Source organism: Sceloporus occidentalis, unplaced genomic scaffold (assembly GCF_023333645.1).
Source record: "Sceloporus occidentalis isolate IW3139 unplaced genomic scaffold, rSceOcc1.0.p SCAF_560, whole genome shotgun sequence".
Classification (NCBI taxonomy): domain Eukaryota; kingdom Metazoa; phylum Chordata; class Lepidosauria; order Squamata; family Phrynosomatidae; genus Sceloporus; species Sceloporus occidentalis.
In genome coordinates this window covers 29,746-48,814 of record NW_028317540.1, presented here as the reverse complement: position 1 = coordinate 48,814, position 19,069 = coordinate 29,746, and the positions used below count along the sequence as shown (strand labels likewise).

The 19,069-nt window shown below is 38.4% G+C and overlaps 1 protein-coding gene across 3 annotated transcripts in view; it reads right to left on the bottom strand.

The window, feature by feature from the left end:
* Positions 1–19,069, bottom strand: part of LOC149271116 (LIM domain-binding protein 3-like) — a 66,801-nt gene that overhangs the window by 28,751 nt on the left and 18,981 nt on the right. For 2 of the 3 annotated variants that reach the window (XM_089507610.1, XM_089507611.1), the window contains exons 4-7: positions 14,424–14,446; positions 12,689–12,892; positions 5,898–6,067; positions 5,411–5,447 (exon numbers count right to left, since the gene is read on the bottom strand). In XM_089507610.1, coding sequence (XP_089363736.1) covers positions 5,411–5,447; positions 5,898–6,067; positions 12,689–12,892; positions 14,424–14,446 — 434 coding nt within the window. Of the gene's footprint in view, positions 1–4,272; positions 4,370–5,410; positions 5,448–5,897; positions 6,068–12,688; positions 12,893–14,423; positions 14,447–19,069 lie in introns of those variants that run through there. The other variant, XM_089507612.1, reaches the window with a different exon arrangement.

The window sequence follows — 19,069 nt, the reverse complement described above, 5'->3', positions numbered from 1 at the left end:
CACACAAATATATGACATATATGACGGGACTAATGGAGAGGTTGATGAAGCCCAATCCTAAATAGGAATGTAGACACAAAATTTTGAAATTAATTGACCAGATTGCTCTTAAATATTCCGAGGCTTGGCCAGTTAGGTATATTTTATAAAACTATAAGGGAGGTACAATCCATGCTAATCCATTCGTGCTCTCATGCCATTCTCTGCTGTAGACAGAATACGAAATGCGTTGACCATGCTGTTATCAACACCTTTTTTAAAAAAATAACTACAATTCAGTAATTTTGAGTCATTCTATAAAGTTTGACGTCATAAAACATTTGAGCCGAGCCTGGATGAAATGGTAATCAAATATGAAAGCAATTTAATATATATTAATGCAATATGGTATTAGAATTCCTCCAAGATAAGCGAAACTTGCCTCACCATAAAGATGTTTTTTTAAGCTATACACTAATGGAAGCATAGAGTAGACATTTTAAAACACAAATTATATGAAACAACGCATCTCAAGACCCAGTGCCAGAGAGTGATCTATACTCATAATGTATGTCTCCGTGCCTCAGGCAGAAATATATAATCAGTACAAGACATTTTGAGGTAAGGAGCAGAGCAGGGTGAAAAGTTAGAAATTGCTTTTGCGGGAGTTACCTCAGAAATTTAATCTTCGTGTCTCTTATGATGTCACAACGTGCAAGATTATGCACAGAGTGGCGTCACAAGCGATCGTGTGATCTAAGTAACCACGGAAACATTTTCATTTTTCCGTGGTGGTTTCCACAGGTCATAAAGTGCAACTTCCCGCCTTTTCCCCCCCAATATGGCTGACAGTTTTCTCCCAGCTCTAATAAGGAGGGATAGATGGTGCTAGTGGGGCCTACAGTGGATAAATCTGCTTATAACGTCTAGACCGTTCAGATTCAAAGAAAGAAAACATTTTGTGGCATACGGAATAAGAGATAAATGCATAGTTTTGGTGTATAACGCATGCGATTGGTCTCTAACGGCATGCATCGCGTGCAATGCACAATCCCACCATATTTCTAGCTACCGGGGTATAAGACAGAGGAGCGGTGAGCAGAGGGAGAAGGGGAACGTATTGTTTTATTAGTAGAATTAAACAAGCGCAGGCCACAACACGTAATGGAACTTTCCTACACCATGACAAACCAAGCAATTTTACCTTGAAGGCCGATTGTGGGTTTTTTAATGTTTATTGATGGCCCCTTGGCAGCATCTTCGGGGATGCGCAAGCTCGTGGCACCTATTACTTCAGTTTGGGGTTTGCCGGAGAGATCAATGCCCACGTATTTCATTTTATTAAGTCAACCTGACGCTATAAGCCCTGACTTTTTATACTTCTAGGCCTCTGATTTTTGTAATCAACTGGCCTTAATCACAACGTAAACAGTAAATCCGCCATGTCCATGATTCTGCCTGATAAGAGGGGGAATTGCGTAATTGAAAGATAAACATTAAGAGGGCTAACGTTTTTCTTAGTTAAAATGTAGGATTTGCAGTATAAGTAACCGATTTTGCATGTTGGGCCTCAAATTGAAGACTTGAATGTAAATCTATCGCCCTTTCTACCAAAAAATTGACATTTTGTTGTAAAAATTGGCAAAAAGGAGGGTTTATGGGACGTAGTGAAGCGGCACATAATATAGTCAATATAAATGTCTAATGCACAGGTGTTAGCACAAGGAACGTCATTGCTGAATTAAGCCACTCAAGACCTTGAAAGCATTTTGTACAGGGGAAGGTCCCCTAAAATTCCTGATTTCCAGCGTAGCCACTAAAATCTCAAAGCACGCGTATTCCTATCCTTTAAAAAGTTTATGGTCAGGGACATTGAAGGTGAAGGATCTAGAACGCCTTCCACCCATAATGTGTAGGACATGGTCCAGAATCGGCGTCGTATAACTTGGATGGAGATAGGGTTTGTGGGTGAACTTGTGAGGGATATGGTCTGAATTACCACCAATTTTAGAGTTTCGAGAGACCAGTCATCCGGCAGAGGCTTCCCGAGTTTGGGGGGGTATTCCAATAATCATAGTTTATAGATTAGGTTGGATACATTTATTCTCAATGTCATTGGGTACCAAATTTTGTTAGGAAGATCATAAGTTTATCACCACGGTAGAATTTACCATAGGCAGTTGCCTATTAGGCATTGTGGTGGTTGGGGGCACCACAAAGTTATTTTCCTAGTTTGGCCAGAAGAGGGCACCATAGACTAAGACTAAGACCCTTATAATAAAATAATAATAATAAAAATAATAATAATATTATTATTTTGGCAATTATTATTGTCAAAACAATGCAATTTGGTTGGTTTATGTATACAGAGGGGCCCTGCCTAAAAAAAATAAATATTTGTGTTCTAAACAGTTTTTTTTTTGTGTGAAAATCTAATGTAATTCTTAGTCATTTAAATATACTGATCTTTTTAAGTCAATAAGGTTTCAACTATCGATTAAGACAAACAAGAACAATGCTGATTTTTATTTAATTTTTTGGTTTATTTTCACAACCACAAAAATTGCCGCTATCGGTACAGATAATGTATAAGCAGTAGCAATAAACAAAATAAATGTTAAATCGAAAGCAACATTAATAATGAAGCTGATAAAATCAGTATCTTACATTACATGGGCATCGTACTAATATTAATCACATATAAACATCCTTTTTGAATTCAGCCTAATAGTATTAGTACATTCAAGGGGACAAAAGCCCTGATATATCTTATTTCACAGCAAATCTTTACAAGCCTTTTAAAAAAAAATAGAATTTTTTTTTTTAACTCGATACAGAAGTAGGCAGATCGGAATTTGGGAAACACAAAATATGCAGTCCTTTAGAAATAATAAAAAGTATAATAGAGCCAAGAATATGTATTACATTATATGGGCCAAGCATTTAGGTAGTAGTATGGAATCCCAATCTGGCAGCCTGCGAGGTCAACGTGATTCTATACCACTGAGACAATTAGCAACATTCTGCTCCGAGTCTTAAAGTATCTCCTGCCTTGTGTAATATATACATATAATTATTACGTGTTATATATGAATAGCAAAATGTAGATGTGTCGCTAACCACCTGACTACCCAAACTAGCAAGGCCTCGACTGGAGCCAACTTGAAACATTCAACCAACTAGCGCCTCGAACATTACCAAAGCCGACAACCTTTAGGAGATGTCTACATGTACAGATCAAACCCACATAGGACTTCAAACCTCGCAAAGACGATAGTGACCTGAAGTGGACACCAAGATTATTTCTTGGAGTTCCACAAAAACATGTTGACTTCTGAGTTCTTGTCATCAACCAGTGAAGTAGAGACAATTTAAATGTCCAGGACTAAGCTGGCCAGCTCTATCTCTGTTATCCCTTCCCTTTAGCCACAAGAACCCAAAGCATAAACTAAATCAATGTTCTTTGATTGTATATACTTTGATGGCACCTCGAAACCCAACTACGCAAGACTTTGACCCTAGCCAACCAAAGCAGATTCTACTACTAACCTACACATGTGCATCCTTCGTACGCATTTCAAGGTGATTCCTTTTATTGGGCCAAAAAAGAGATATAGAGTCACATAGCCTTTTGGGGACCTCAGAGGTCTTGAGGTCCCAGTTCTCCTTCCATCTGAAGAAGAAACCCCGAAGGTCCTGAAGGCTTATAAGACTGCATCTTTCTCCTATGTTGGCCCAGTTAAAGGTATCACCTTCAACGTAAACCTCCATCTTCTTTTGGACCACTACGGCCATATCCATTTCCTACGTGAGCCTACATAAGCATGGCTGCCTCCACTTTCCAATCTCCAGACCAGCAGTATATACAATGATAACACAAAACCTGACAAAGGTTACTTTTATCTTTTTTTTTTTATTGATTTTGTTTTTTAAAAGGAAGTTGAAATACAGCAGAATTTAGCGTTTTGCGTTTCATCAGCACTATCGCTTTCTTTTAATTCTAGAATCCCAAATACGACATAAAGCATATAATAATCTCTTTACAAGCATTATTTTATTGGTATTTTTATATATATATATATATATATAATTTTTTTTTCTCTTATTTGATAATGGCGAATTAAACAACTTGATACAGAAAGGAAAATCCTGACAGGCACTGCAAGAACATATCCCTGTGTTGTCTATTTATATATTTATAGGTTTATTTATAGGGTGAATCTTTTTAATGGATGGTAATGCAGTACGGTGTGTTGTGCCTTTCCATTTAATACCGTGTTACGAGCGGGGCATTTAACTTTTAACGTTAAGGATTTGGGCTGAAAGGCCGTGATGCCAGGTACGTAATTTAGCAAAGCGTGGGCTGTTACGTTCCGTTTCAAACTTTTCCCTGTGGCATGGAGAAACAGAGAGAGAGAGAGAGAAAAAGAAAGAGAGAGAGAGAGGAGGAAGAACGGAGTTAGGGACGGTGACCTTCACTCCCCTGCGTACGACACAGCAATTTATTTGGATACATCAACCTTCTTTTCTATAACTTTATTATAATTTATTACATTTTTCACTTCTTGAGTATTTTTTAATTTTGTATTTTTTTTTCACTACGTCATCCAAAAATGATTAAAGATCCATATTTTTTTTTAGGATTAAGAGCTTCCCTCTAACACTTCTATTATTACTTATCAAGTCTCACTAATACAAGGATAACACATCCCACTAAATCGGGAGTCTGCTGGAGAATGGAGCGTTCCAGCTCTCCGTCTTCGCTATGTATAGTTTATGTATAGTTTATGCGCGAGGGGTTCCTGAACATCATTTGGAGATTTCATTATGAATTATGCAGGACAAGCTCAATCCTTGCCACATCAGAAGCTCATTGGAGTCAGCAGCGACTTATTTAAGTTGGGAGCTGATCTAGGCTTGACTCAGGGTAGGATCCCCAGATGCCTGCTCTCCGGGCACCATCCTCGCTACCAAGCTCTGCGATATGACATCATCATAATTGAATGATGGTCAACATTGGCTGTGTTGTCCATCAAGCAAGGCTTGGCCACTCAGCTTCTAATTATTAAATTAGTTATAACACGTAGTCTTATTATTTCTGTGTAATAATTAAAAAAAAAAAAATAATCATAGAATGCATACATTTACTGTTATTTCTCAAAGAATCGTATCCAAATAAATTGCTCATATGAAGTCAGCACTTCCACAACACCATTTTTTTTTTAGATGAATTGGTACAAAACAAGTAATTTAATCAAATATATATACTGGTCACTGTTTGGGTCTTTTGAACGTTGCCAGTTTCAAAGCCAATCAAAAAAATTAAGGTTGTGTTAACTTTTTTTTTGTTTTTTTGTTTTTAATAATGAGGGTTAAGAGCTTTAGGCAATTGTTATCAATTAAAATGGCCGCTTTGCTGCTAGATGCCTACCTTGATCTTCTTAGGGCGTCTTCATCAGGATCTTGCACTGTGGAGGCAAAATTAAAATACGCTTAGTTTTACCGTTTTAGAGATTCATTTTTTTTTGGTACAGATTTAACTCGATAAAAAAAAAATTCTTTGGACCTCCAACCAAGGAACGAGTATCCTTGGGAATCCACCGGGTTTATCCAGAGTCTCCAGGTGGAGTCCCACTTCTCCGAGTCTCTGGGCAGGGAAGCCGTGTTTGGTCATACCCATTTCACACCCTCTCAAACCACCAAACATCACTCCCCTTCCCGGAGAAAGAAGAAACCTGACCCGGAGACTCAGGGAAGCAGGACTTCACCTGGAGACTCCAGGTCAAACCCCAAGAACATACGTTCATCTCCTACAAATAGCTCCGATTCATTCACCGTTTCGATCAAGTTGATTTCTATCATATTTAGAGCTCTTAATATGGTTATTAGACTAAACTCTATATTTAAAGCTTACTTACTGTATTCCGTTCCAGTCAGCTGCGCCAGGACACGGAAGGATTTGGACTGCAGATTCGCAGCTCGACGCGCCCAGTCGTCGATCTCGTTTTCACTTTTGCCCTGAGTTTTAAGCACAGCCTGATACACTGGAGAAGCAATGTCTACATGAGGATCTTTAACAGGCAGGTTACTGCAATGCAGAAAGATGGGAGTTGGACATCGCTTATAGAATGTTTCACGTTCCCCGTATCATGCGGAAAAATACATTCATGTAAAACTTTGGAGAAAGAAATCTAGAAAAACAAAGGGATCTCAAAAATGATACAAAATCACTGCTGTTTGGGTTACACAGAGAAGAGGATAAGACAAGCCTTGTAGTTGACGTTGATACACAGAACTCAAACCTACTCATGTGGTGGAACTCAAGTCCACCACATTGAGAAGGTTTTCTTTCTGTCCTCACGTAAGCATGGATGGCTGTTAGGATGGGTCTGAAAGATGGACACGTATTAACCCACCTGTGCTAGGAAATAATTAAGATATGTGGGTCCTTTGGGATCAACCACAGGATGAAGGAAACTTCCTACCGGCCAACCCAATGACTCGCTGACTCAAGGTCACCATACACAGTATCCTTGACGATAATAATTAAGATATGTGGGTCCTTTGGGATCAACCACAGGATGAAGATCAAGGAAACTTCCCACCGGCCAACCCATTGTGGCTCTCTGACTCGAGGCCACCATACACAGTATGCTTGTCGGTTGACCTCCATCAAGCTACTTCCATGAACCAGCCGATCTCTTAAAATTACCCGATTGTGGCGTGGGTTAAATAATAATTTGGGATATTTCTTAAATAAGTATCTCTTTCACAAACTTTTCTTAAGCTACAGCTTTCCTCTAGGTACCACCGGCAAAGATTGAGCGGAGCATCGAAGGGAAAGGACCACGTCAAAATACCAGAGCTTGCCTTTAAAAATGACAATAATGCCAACGTCTTTGTGTTGCCATTATTAACACCAATTCAATAAATATAGAAAAAAAAGTATAGAAAAAAAGTTGTTAGCAAATATTCAAAATATAGATTTTTGGGGGTTATTTGTACATTTTAATGGGGTCTCAAAAGGCTATTTGGTCAAAAATAATGGTGGTTAATGGAAAATTGGTCATAATTGGCCAGATATAATCAAAATCAAATTTGCAATAGTCTACCCATGGAGGTTCAAGTAGGTATCATACGTAACCGATAATTTATTATTATTATTATTTTAAACCAAAATGCCTTTTTTTACATAAGATAAGATAACACATTAACAGAAACAGTTAAATACAATCAAGCCTCTTTAAATAATTTGTAATATTATATATTTTTTCTTTTTTTTTTTTTTTGTCTGATTTATTAATTTAACAAATTTGAAGGGCCAAAGGCCACTTTGTCATAGGAGGTAAAATATTCTATGTTGTTCCTGTAAACGTTACGAGGTTTGATTGTAACAAGGTCGAACAAAGAGAACATAACAGTATGTCACCCATAACTCTTGGTTCTTGGTATATAGTTTGAAAAGATTACTGAAAAAAGAACATATGATAAGCAGGTTTGCGTCTTCTAGGACCCGACACGAGCTTGTAAAATACATCGGCTTATAGTTTTACGAACCAGGCTTCGAAGAGCGTGGCTTATCAAGAACCGTGGACTAGAACATATGTTTTAAGATAATTAATGCAAAAATGTTTAATGCGTCAAATCTCTTATATGTAGGACAATCACAAATATTATTTAGATTTTGTGTTTTTTTTTAGAAGCAGTGTTTTTTATTGATTTGTTTTGTTGGCTTTTTGATCTCGTCGCTATAGCTTAAAATATGTTTCTATTATAAAATATTTATCCCATAGAGCAGTGGTGGCTGTCCTGTCCTGGTAGACGGATATCGATTATGAAAACCACATTATCTGATCAGCCTTAAATTCTGGAATTCTGTTTTTCCACTTCAGAGACTTCGTTGACTTTGGAGTACCCTAGCTCATGGAACGGTCCTATAGTTGCCTACATGTCACTTCCCAAGTGTTGGGTTAACCTAGATTGGTCCGGTTTGCCCAGAATAGTTTTTTAAATGCCATCAAGCTTTCGGCTGCTTATTTTTGTGATGATAAATATTGTAATTTAATCATTTAACCGGCTTGTTGATTTTTCTAGCCTCTTGGGTGGTACCCTAGACAGAAGATCCAACTGTGAAGGTCAACGCAAGTGCCTTCAAAACGTGGTGATGAAGTTGTAGACCATGTTATGTTTTAGTGACTGTACATGGGACAATGTATAGCCCAAAATGCACACATTCTCACATCATGTAGGGGGGTGTGACATGTACGGGCTTTGTCATTAAGGGGTTAATCTTTTTTCCCCCTCCTTTTTCCCATTTATATGAGTGACCCGTATATACATATTCATCATACGACGACGTGCCGGCTCGATGCTACACGTGACATTGGAATTTGGTAGGAATACTTAGAATGACTGTACCCTGGAACATTCTCACTGTGGAATATAAAGACATTTAGAACAGGGGTTGTGAGTCCCCCCCCCCAAAAAAAAAGATGAATGAGCAGCACCTAGAAGGAACAAATCAGATTTAGTCTTTCCCTTGAAGTTAGAAACACCAACGAAACACCAAGTAAAGTTACTTACACCAACGAAGCTTCGGGCTCACTGTGATTGATATGACCAAACCCAATTGATAATGGAGTTTGGTTGCCATCATTATGGTGGTGGGATAGGCACAACAGAGTGACGTTAGTATAAGAAATACGTTAATAAGGAAAGAATGGGTATAGAGGAGAAGAAGGGGGGAAAAAAAGAAGAAGACAGTCAATTAGAGGAAGCACAAACATAATGAACATCAAAAAAAAAAGCATTTAATCGAATGTATCACATAGGACACAATGAAGGAAGCGTGGACATTAGAGAAAGGTGGATCAGCTGTTGGAAACATAGGACGAATAGATTCTGAAATTACCTATTTTTAATTATTTATTTGTATTTAGTAAGGAGGGAGATTAGACCTGTACGATGTAAGAACGAGCCATATGAGGACATGGTTGGACCTTCTGCAGCCTAAGAGCTGCTATTTGATTATCTCCTCCAGACCAGTTTAGGTAAAGGTGATGGAGAGACATAGGTAGTCCAAACATGCTTTAGACCGCCAGTGTAGAACCTCAGAGGCCACAAATGGGCCAAAATAACGTAAAATGCATTAAAATACTTATTTTCAGGCTAGGATACGCAGAATTCCTGGCCAGTTTGTGGCCCCCGAGGACTCGATTTGTGCACTCGGTCTTTAAATGTACTGACCCAAATTCCAAACCTTTTTAAGCAGCTGACAAGTTTAGATTGTGAATTGAGTTTCGTTTTGCAGGAATACAATATAAAGTCAAGTAGAAACCCTTGATATATGATATATATTGATTCTATGTTCAGGAAATGTGAAATCATGAAACACCAAGATATCACATGACCCTATATGATGTCCAATGAGTCTTTTCATCATATTGAATAATTATGCATCATGAAGGATCAACATCTTGAGTCTCTATCATATAAGATTAAGCAGGAGCCTAAAGCCACCGTTGGTTGAAGGGGCTGCTATTGACTTCAATAGGAGGGCTAATGAGCATGTGCAGGAAGTGTACTTAAGTATGCTTCCTGCTTACACTTCCTGGTTTCAGTAGAGACCACCAGGGGTGGTGGGGAAAAATGAAACATCAGCCTAATTTTCTAATAACTAAAGAATGCATGCCGTACTATGCACTGGCATTCATCCAATACACCATAAAATATAGAAAAAAAGAATTTTGAGGAAAATAGAGATAGGACCCTCCATAAACGATTTAAAAATATATTTGCCAGATTATTTCATACTTACATTTAGTGCTTAAAATAAAAATAGTATTAAATTTAGAACTTTTAAAATAAAAACTTTTTAATGCAGATTTTTTTTAAATAATCTCTTTGATTTTTTTTCTGCAGCTTAGTTTTTTTGGATTTCTGTAATTTATTGATTTCCCACATAAACCCCTCCACGTTATTTTCTGTGTAGTCTTTAAAACAGCTGGAAAATGAGTCAGTTTTTTTATTTAATTTTAAATACTGTGAAATCTTTAGCTGACTGCGTAGCATTCACTATTTTTCTTGGGGACAAAAAGCAGTTCATTAAACAGTTAAAGCTACAAACCACATTGAAGTGCCTCTCGGTGCTTTGCCAATCCGTGCCACTAGATGGCGACATTTTTTTGCTTAAGCAACAGGGCTTTGAAAGCTTGACAGCCCTTCTCCCTGACAGCCTGACAGCCATTATTACTTGACGGGAGCCTCTAAACGGAGTTTTCCTGATACAGGAATAGCTGTACTATTTATGCAACTACAGTCGGAGAAAGTTTTTTTTTTTTGTTTTTTTTTAACACGTTTACACTATCGCATTACAATGTTCTTGCATTTTCAGCTAGTTGGTTGAGTTACGGACTGAAACAGACCTTTAAGCGGCTGGGTGTTAATGTTTAATGAACTCATTGCTAATTTGACATCAGTGGTATAGTCTGTTTAACGGTCTATTCATAGATACAGCACGCATTTCATATGTCTGCCCATTGTATCAATTTCTATTCACTTGTGTTGCCTTATTCCGTTATAAAAACCCTTCTAAAGAGTTGTTAACCCTTACCGGTCTGTAATTAACCCACATTTAAAAATAGATCCCCGCTTTAATCATTCAAAGAATGGAATATTCTTAACGTACGGGTATGCATTTATTTATTGAACCACCATAATAGGCGGCTCAGTATTGTTTTCCACGTTTTGGGAATACTAACCTATCAGTTATGAGAACAAAATTCCAAATCGGGATTGTTTACGCTGGAGAAAAGACGTCTACGTGGAATTATGATTAATTATGTACAGGTATATTTATGTTCCTCCGTCCAGGGTTCTTTCCACTCATATAGTTTTTGTAGACAACTAAGGGGTATCCTCCAAGGTTAGAGGAAAGGAGGTTTCAGGATAAGCAAAGCAAGTTATGTTTACAGTCTTTGCAGTTAAGATGCGGAATCTACTGCCATGTGACGTGGTTTTGTTGGATTCCATTAATACTTTAAGGATTCCCTTTTAACCCCTTAAGGACGATGGGCGGGCCCTAAACCCATTGAAAACAATGCATTTTGAGCCCGTACATGTACGGGCTTTGTCATTAAGGGGTTAATGAACACTGGCATTCCACTTTAGCATAGGTCGTGTTGATCCAGCAAATAATATGGTCTCCATTGGATTTTTGGGGGACAATATTAGATAAAAGTCCTTTTTTTTTGTCTTCTTCTTCTGGGTCAACCTATATAGGCGATCAGAAGAGTTGACCTTAATGGACCTTGTGTATTTTTACATAAGGTCCATCGTCATCCATGTTTTTATAGTTTAGTTATAGTTTTGTTTTTTTTACGCGAATCTTCTGAAATTTTTGTAAAAAAAAACCAAACTAATCTTGTTTATCACCTTCTGTAGTTGCATAGATAAAAAACTCAAACATGACCCGTGGTGGTAACGTTTATGGGACTGACCATCTATGGAATCTATAGTTCTTAGCTGATGTTGGTTGAAGAAAGGCCAAAAAGGAAATGTGGATCAGGTTTCTAATAAGTTAAGGTTGCTATCTAAGACTTCTGTAGAGCATCTTAGAAGCGTGAAGGATTCCTGAACATAGATCTGGTTTTTGGACACCTGGAAGAACCTTTCATGGTGTTGCTAGAGCCGAGAACCTACAACCCAACCCAGCCAATCTTTCTTAATCACAGATCCCATAATCCTGATTTAGGACTTGGTTAGACAAAGAGTTTCTGAGAATTATGGGAATTATGGTCCCACAACATCCCACGGCTATCTTTCTGTAACTTGTCAGAATCTACATTTAGTCAATTGTCGGCAAATACATATGGTGTCCAACAGGTCATCTCCTCTTAGATATGAGGAATTCACTGAAACTATAGCTTAGGAAGTGTCCGTTTCTTCACAGTCTCAGACGTTCAGAGAAGAAATAAAATAACTCATTTTAAAATGTTATTATGTTTATCTTTTGGAAATATTCCTTTCAGGGTGCAGATTTTAGGTGTCAAAAATATTATTATTATTAAATTATTATGTTTGCATATTTAATTACTTCTTTAAATTGGTATGCATAAGCCAGAATGGACATCGATATACAATATATATATATATTTATATGATTTATTTATTTTTTCAAATTGATGAATCATTTTTGCATGTGAAATAACTATAGTTTACATATTTTCATTAAATGTACCATTAATATCCAGAAATCAGTGTTCCGTGGCAGGTATAAGGCTTCTAAAGCAGGAGATTTCATCTCATTGTATTCGTTATAGAATATGAATGGACAAGCCCAGTGCGCTTCTGCTACAAGGAGGGTGGAAATGGCCCTGCAGAATGCATAGTTCACTCACTTTGCATGGACACCAACACGTTTTACTGCATCGACGATGTTGGAGTTGTACTCGAGTATACTTGCCCGTGCAAAATTGGAGCATTGGAGCCCGTGCAAAATTCATTAAGAATACTCAATTTGTTGGAGACTTTACCATAGGTAATGCAGGACTATTTCACCATTGCCACAGAAGAAGCTCATTGGGGTTGACTCTATAAACCGAAGGTGGTGAGTTGAAACTGCAACTCTCCTGCAAACTTTGGTGGATGATTTCCGTTCCAACGATTTATTCCTTGTAAATCATGCAAGAAAGAGTGATGGATTTCTTACCCGCTGAGGTCACTGCCTCTGGCCTGTGCCTGGCCAGCAATGGCGTCCATGATAGCATCTTGTGAATACATGCTGATCGGGGTGTTATATTGAGCATGAATGATTGTGGCTTTCCCTCCGGGACCCTTCACCTCGATGGGCTTGTGGGTGGAGAGCGCCGAGTCTTTCAGGACATTGGGGTTGAAGCGTTCCACAAACTCGGAGCTAATGGGAAGTGAAGCGGGCGGTGAACGGCACAGAAGTGAAGGGTAGACAAGGAGAGGGATGTTGGAAAAAAAAGGGAATTTAAAGAAAAAAAATGGGGGTATAGGGATCCAAAGTGTTATTGGCTCCAAGAAAGGGTTAACCCGTGCAGCGATGACATAAATAACCGGACATGCATTAGCAATCACTGGGAATAACGGGAAACCAGGAACGCAGTCATGCATCGAATGCACTATAGGCAATCAACGGCGGTCGTATCTTAACATGCAAACGTTTGTTTTATCGACACCTAAATCCAAAATATCGATATCCCGGGGAAATGTTTTAAAAAGCCGTTATTCCTAATCCTGGTCATTATGGAACGATAATCAGTGCAGTGCCGTTCGATATGAGCGTAAAGTAAATTGAGTCTCTTCTTTAACGCTATAGATTCTTTGCAGCATTCCGAAAAGACAAATTTGGAAACCCATTAGAAAAAGTTTCCGTACGCTCTGTTAGGTAATGTTTGGAAATATGGCTGGACACCAGACGTTGATGTAGATTAAACAGGAATAAATATTATGTAGGTTTAAAAAAAACAACAAGGGAATTCATTATATTATTATTTATTATTATTATTATTATTATATATTATTAGCATTTATTTTTTTGCTAAAAAAAAATATATATATTTTTTTAATATTTCAAAAAAAAATGTAAATGGCCAAAAAGATTCTTTTTTTTTTGCTGTTTTGTGACATATACATAACTATTTCAATGAGTGAGGAATTTGGAGGTAGAATTTTGTATTGTATTTAACCAAGTCATTTCTAAATTCTGCTATAACCAGTAGTTATTGGAGCCATTAGAGATTAGGCGAGTCGCTACATAGAATGTTCGTGATGGGCTATTAAAGGGTTAATATAGTCTCAGGGTTAAGTTCATTTAAAAAAGCTCACAGGTAGAATTTTTTTTAAAAATTTTTACATTTTATTATTATTAATATATATATTTTTGGCTTATTTATTTATTTATTTATTTATTTATTTATTTTGGATGGTTGAGAATTTCTATATTAAAAATATCCTCCGATTTTTTTTTATTTTTTTTTTTGTTAACCAAAACTGCTGCTATGGCAATGGAGGCAGATCATTGGACATATCACATTGGTAAACGTAAAAAAAAAAAATCAGTAATCTACGGGGTATGTATGGTTTTACTTGATTTCATTCAATTTACTTTATAAGGATAATGGTGCAAAGGAGGAGAAAATGCCCCAGGATGCCATTGTATTGATGCAGGCCAAAATTAATGAATTAATAAAATATTACTAAAGTAATAAATATATAAAATACAGTAATAAATAAAGTAATTATATATGTTAAAATAATTTATCCTAAAGCTTTTTAGTATTTTATAATTTGCCCACAAATACAAAAGGATCGCAGCATAAAGAAATAACCCTTCTTATTGCATATCATGCCTTTCCACGCATTTACATGCCGATCAGGTCAAATACCATATCAACACAAGCACACTTTAATATACTAACTTGGCAACAGTGTTGGCTATGACCTGTAAAAAAAAACAAACAGAAAACAGACATTTTAGGGGAAATAAATGTATTATTTTTTAAACCCCCATATATATAGAGATTACGGAGACAAGTCATCGCTCGAGAAACATTGAGCTCGATTGCTGCTAATAGTGGTTGAATATGATTAGAGAATAGGTCAATAGGCCCAATGTGCCGAATAGCTAGTCCAGGCCTGCGCATGAATTTTGGGGCAACTTAGACACATTTTGTTTGACCAAACCATAAAAAAAAAAAGTTTGGCTAGAACATCCAAAACATGTCTTAAGAAATTCCATGAGCCATAGAAATAAATAATAAACAGCCTATCGATTCCCATTGTATCTGCAGACCTGGAGGCGGCCATTGTTGTCAGTCATGTGATATTTTGGTTGCCATACAAACTCAAGCACCACACTGAGGTGATTCTTTCCGGCGACGCTATTGAAAGTCAGAGGGTCTCTCGTGGTGATTAAGAATGAGACTTTCTACTGTTTACCACGAGGCAGAATCACAAGGACTGTGGCAAGATAACATAGAAACAACGAATATGGAGAGCTGGCCTCACTGTCCCGCTTTTGGTGGGGTGGAGATCACGGGCCAGTTGGGGGCATACTCTGATTGTAAAATTACAGGTCCACAGGGCCACTAGGTGACAAGTGGCGGCTGAGTGCATGAGAAGGCCATCGGGTAAGGTGGGTGGATGACCAGGGTCACCAGTCTTGCCTACTTCCAGCTTTTGCCACAATCCCCAACACAGGTGTCCCTGAAATATTGGGGGGTTTGATACAGGTGCTATCTGGCCCACAAGAGGGTGGAGTTTAGACCGCAACTTTACTTAATCCACAAAAACCACTGTTTTTTCTTTCGTTGCTCTCACACACTCTTTCTCTTTAACACTGTACACTCCCTTACACTCTCAATCACTCTTTCTCTCACGGTCTCTCTCAACCTCTCCCTACCTTCTCTGCTGACCGCTTCCCTGTCCCTGTCTCCTTTCCCCGCAGCTCATTTTCATCTCTTGCCTCTTCTGTCTTCTTTTTTTTTTCTGTCTCCTTTCTTCGCCCGCTTCTCGCCCGCTATCAGCATCGATTATCCAGGTACTACCGCAAAGACGGATTTGCGGAGAAAGATAAGCATTTCTGCACCCCTTGCACAACCCCCCCCCCCCCCCCCGTGAATCCATCTGCGATATTTTGGGCCTCTTGGAGCACTTCCGCAAAAAGGAACGGAGCCAAGATGCGCACCACGGCGACGGTTCCTCTAATCGCGGAGGCTCTGGCCCCTTTTTGCAGGAAGTACCTGGATAACGGGGAAAGGCAGACGAAGGCGGAAGAAGACAGAAGAACAAGGCGAGGCAAAGGAAGAAGCGGAGGAAGAAAAGGAGACGGGGACATGGAAGAAGCTGGGGGGAAAACCGTGTCTTATAATTGAGCAAATACTGCCGCTTATAGTGAGTGGCTAAACATAGCAACATGTCAACATACGGAGAACGTGCGTGCAACTCCCACCTGTGTATGCTCTCCATAGCTGCATGTGCACCTAAGTTTATAGAACATTCATGCCAAAGGAAGCTTAGGTTTAATGGTTAACAGAGTTCTACCGAGAACATGATAATATTTAAAGGGCTCTCCGCATTAACCGGAGAGATCTCATAGCTGCTCGTACTAATCTTCAAATAGAAATACAAAAACAACTGTCCGTCTAAAATATCGACATGAGCAACGGCCAGAAAATGTGAGGATTACCGTTTATCCAGCAGGACTTACGGAGGGTTTTGTATCTGTTGGCCGACCCTGAGAAATCTTTTTTCCCCAAGGACACCACGAGTGACATTTCATTACACCTATTGCTTGCTACGGCCTGCTTCTATTTACTTTTTCATGTGGCGAACCAACCTCGGTGCTGCGGATGAAGTGGATTCCTATAATACCAAGCAAATAACTTGGTAGTGGATATGTGGAAGAGCATTCCAGCAGAAGCAGTAGAGGTTAATACAGGGATGGATTGACTAAGAGGAGACCAGGGAGTCACTGTTAGCATTTAATTTAGTAAATATGGAATTCCTCCGTCATACAATAAAAACGATACGCGCCATTTATTGAAGTCAATGGTGGCTGTCCAGAGCAGGTATGGCCTCCATAGGGTAAATAGGCTGGTTGAGGAGATCAAATATCTCCCTTGTAACCGGCCCATTATGCAACAAAACATTGGTTTTGTACCAGGGGGACGGCCGCCTTAGGAGTAGGCCAGGATACGTCATTGGGAATAAGCACAATCCATGGCGGTGCCACAGCCAAGATGGCTCCGGCCCCCCCAGGACGTATTTCCTTCACGGCAGTGCGCCGCGACCGGCCCCCAAGGAAGGGAATTTCCATCCCCGGATCCTTAAAAAGTGGAACGCTGGGAAAGTAAGGATGGCGGCGCGGAGGGGCGGCCAATCACAGCTTCCAGTATAAATATGCCATCCAGGCATTGCCAGGGTTTGCATCCAACTCCATATCTCTACCGGTACTATCCTGAGCTGACGTCAGGCGCGCTGCACACAAAGCCAGAGTATCGCGGTTAATACTGACCCTCCAAGAGGCTTCCAGGCATACCTGGCAACTCTCCTGTTTTCGCCTGGAGACTTTGGCTACAGCGCCGCTTCTCTGGGTCATCGTGGAGCAACTCCGGGTCACGAAAAGCGGCAGAACGCCCCACTCCCTGCCCTTTTCCTCTCCTACCACGCTAGATTTTTCTATGGACTACCCACCGTCATCAGCGGGACTACGTACTGACATCAGCGGGACCACCCACCGACATCAGCGGGACCACCCACCGACATCAGCGGGACTACCCATTGACATCAGTAGATCCGCTAACTGAAGAAGGACGGTTCCCAAGTATGAGTTGAGACTTTCAGTGTCCATCACATTATGAGTTTAATTTATTCAACTTTTGACCAGCTTTGAGTCACGTCAGCTCCTCCCGTCCAATTCTACATTTCTATATCCCACAGAAACCCATCGTAATCCATCGATATTGGTCTCAGGAATATTCTGCCATTACTGTACGCTTGTGAAATATCTGCCTGCTATAGTATCTAGAGGGATATATCGGGAACGGAGGCTGTAAGCAGATAGTTATATGGCCATTTTTGGTATGCGTTCAACAGCTGAGCATCTGCTTACAGTCAAACCCGGTGTAACAGTATCATTTGGTGAGAAAGAAAAAAATGGACCCATGGCTTTTTTTAATCCCTCGAGCCTCATCCCCGCACGCCATATGACATGTTTAAGGTAGAACAGGCGAGTAAACGTTTAGAGAAGAGTTAAATTTATCGCCTTCGACGGAGAAAGGTGGAAAAAATGGATATACACAGAGTGGAAGTATATTCATTCATTCGCACTGGAATATAAACAATTCGTGAGTAGAATTTACATAATCCAGATCTAGGCTCGTTCTCATTCTTCTAGAATAATGGTAGAAACACCCAGCGGGTAAAGCGGAAGTTTATTGTGACATTCTAGTATTCTAATATAAAATTCTAGTATTTTTTCAGTAGGCTCTTGAAAAGGCGGTCTAATGTCACACAAAAATATATGATTTATTCACAACATGCGCAGCCTCGATGTTAGGTTATCTGTCCGGAATCCTCCTAAGGGACGATTCCAACTACGATTGTCAAAGAAGCTTGTTAATTATTTCCTAATTCCTTTTTTAAATTTTATTCGACCTGTGCGAGATCGTGCGTGTCTTGTATGATTCTGGGTGTATGATGTCACTAGGAAACTCATATGATGTCATTTGTAATCTTTTTTTTTTATATTGTTATGAAATGAATAACAATCTTAATTTAATTTTATTATCAAAAATATAATTTTAATCATAGTTTATTCTTTTATATTGTTACATAGCCTAGTATTGTTGATTAATCTTCAATAAAATTCAGTTAATGTTATATTTTTTTCTGACTTTTGAAATTCAATTGTAATTTTTTTCACTTTATTGATTTTTTTTATATTGCTGTAAAATTAACAATTTTAATTTAATTTTAATATTAATTTTTATATTGTTGCATAGCGTTGTTGATTAATGTTTAATAAGTTATATTTTTTTCTGGAGGCTTTTTTTATATATATATGTGTTGTTTATAGGAGTTAAAAACTATTTAACTATTTATTTAACTTTTGTATATTGTTGTAAAATCTTTAACAATTTAAATGTAATATTTTTTTGTACCATATAAATTTCTATATTGTTACATAGTATTATTGATTAATGTTCAATAAAATTCTGGGGACTTTTTTATGTGCTTTTTATAGGAGTATAGCTTTTTAATTCATTTTATTATTATTATTTTTTTACTTTTAATGACTTTTTATATGTAAAAATAACAGGGTGATTAATTAATATTTTTTTTTATAATATACAAAAAACATTTTGGTTTAATGAGTAGACTTTTTTTTAGTCTCCTAATTTTATGAATGCTCTTCTTTGACATTTAGCGAAGCCTTACTGTCACAAATAGCAAACGGCGTTATGACTGAGCAATGTATGAAGCTTTTTAAGTAATGTTGAGTGTGAGTCTGGCTGTTGGAAAGGTCAAGTCGAAAGCTAAAGCTTTGGCCCACCACATTTGT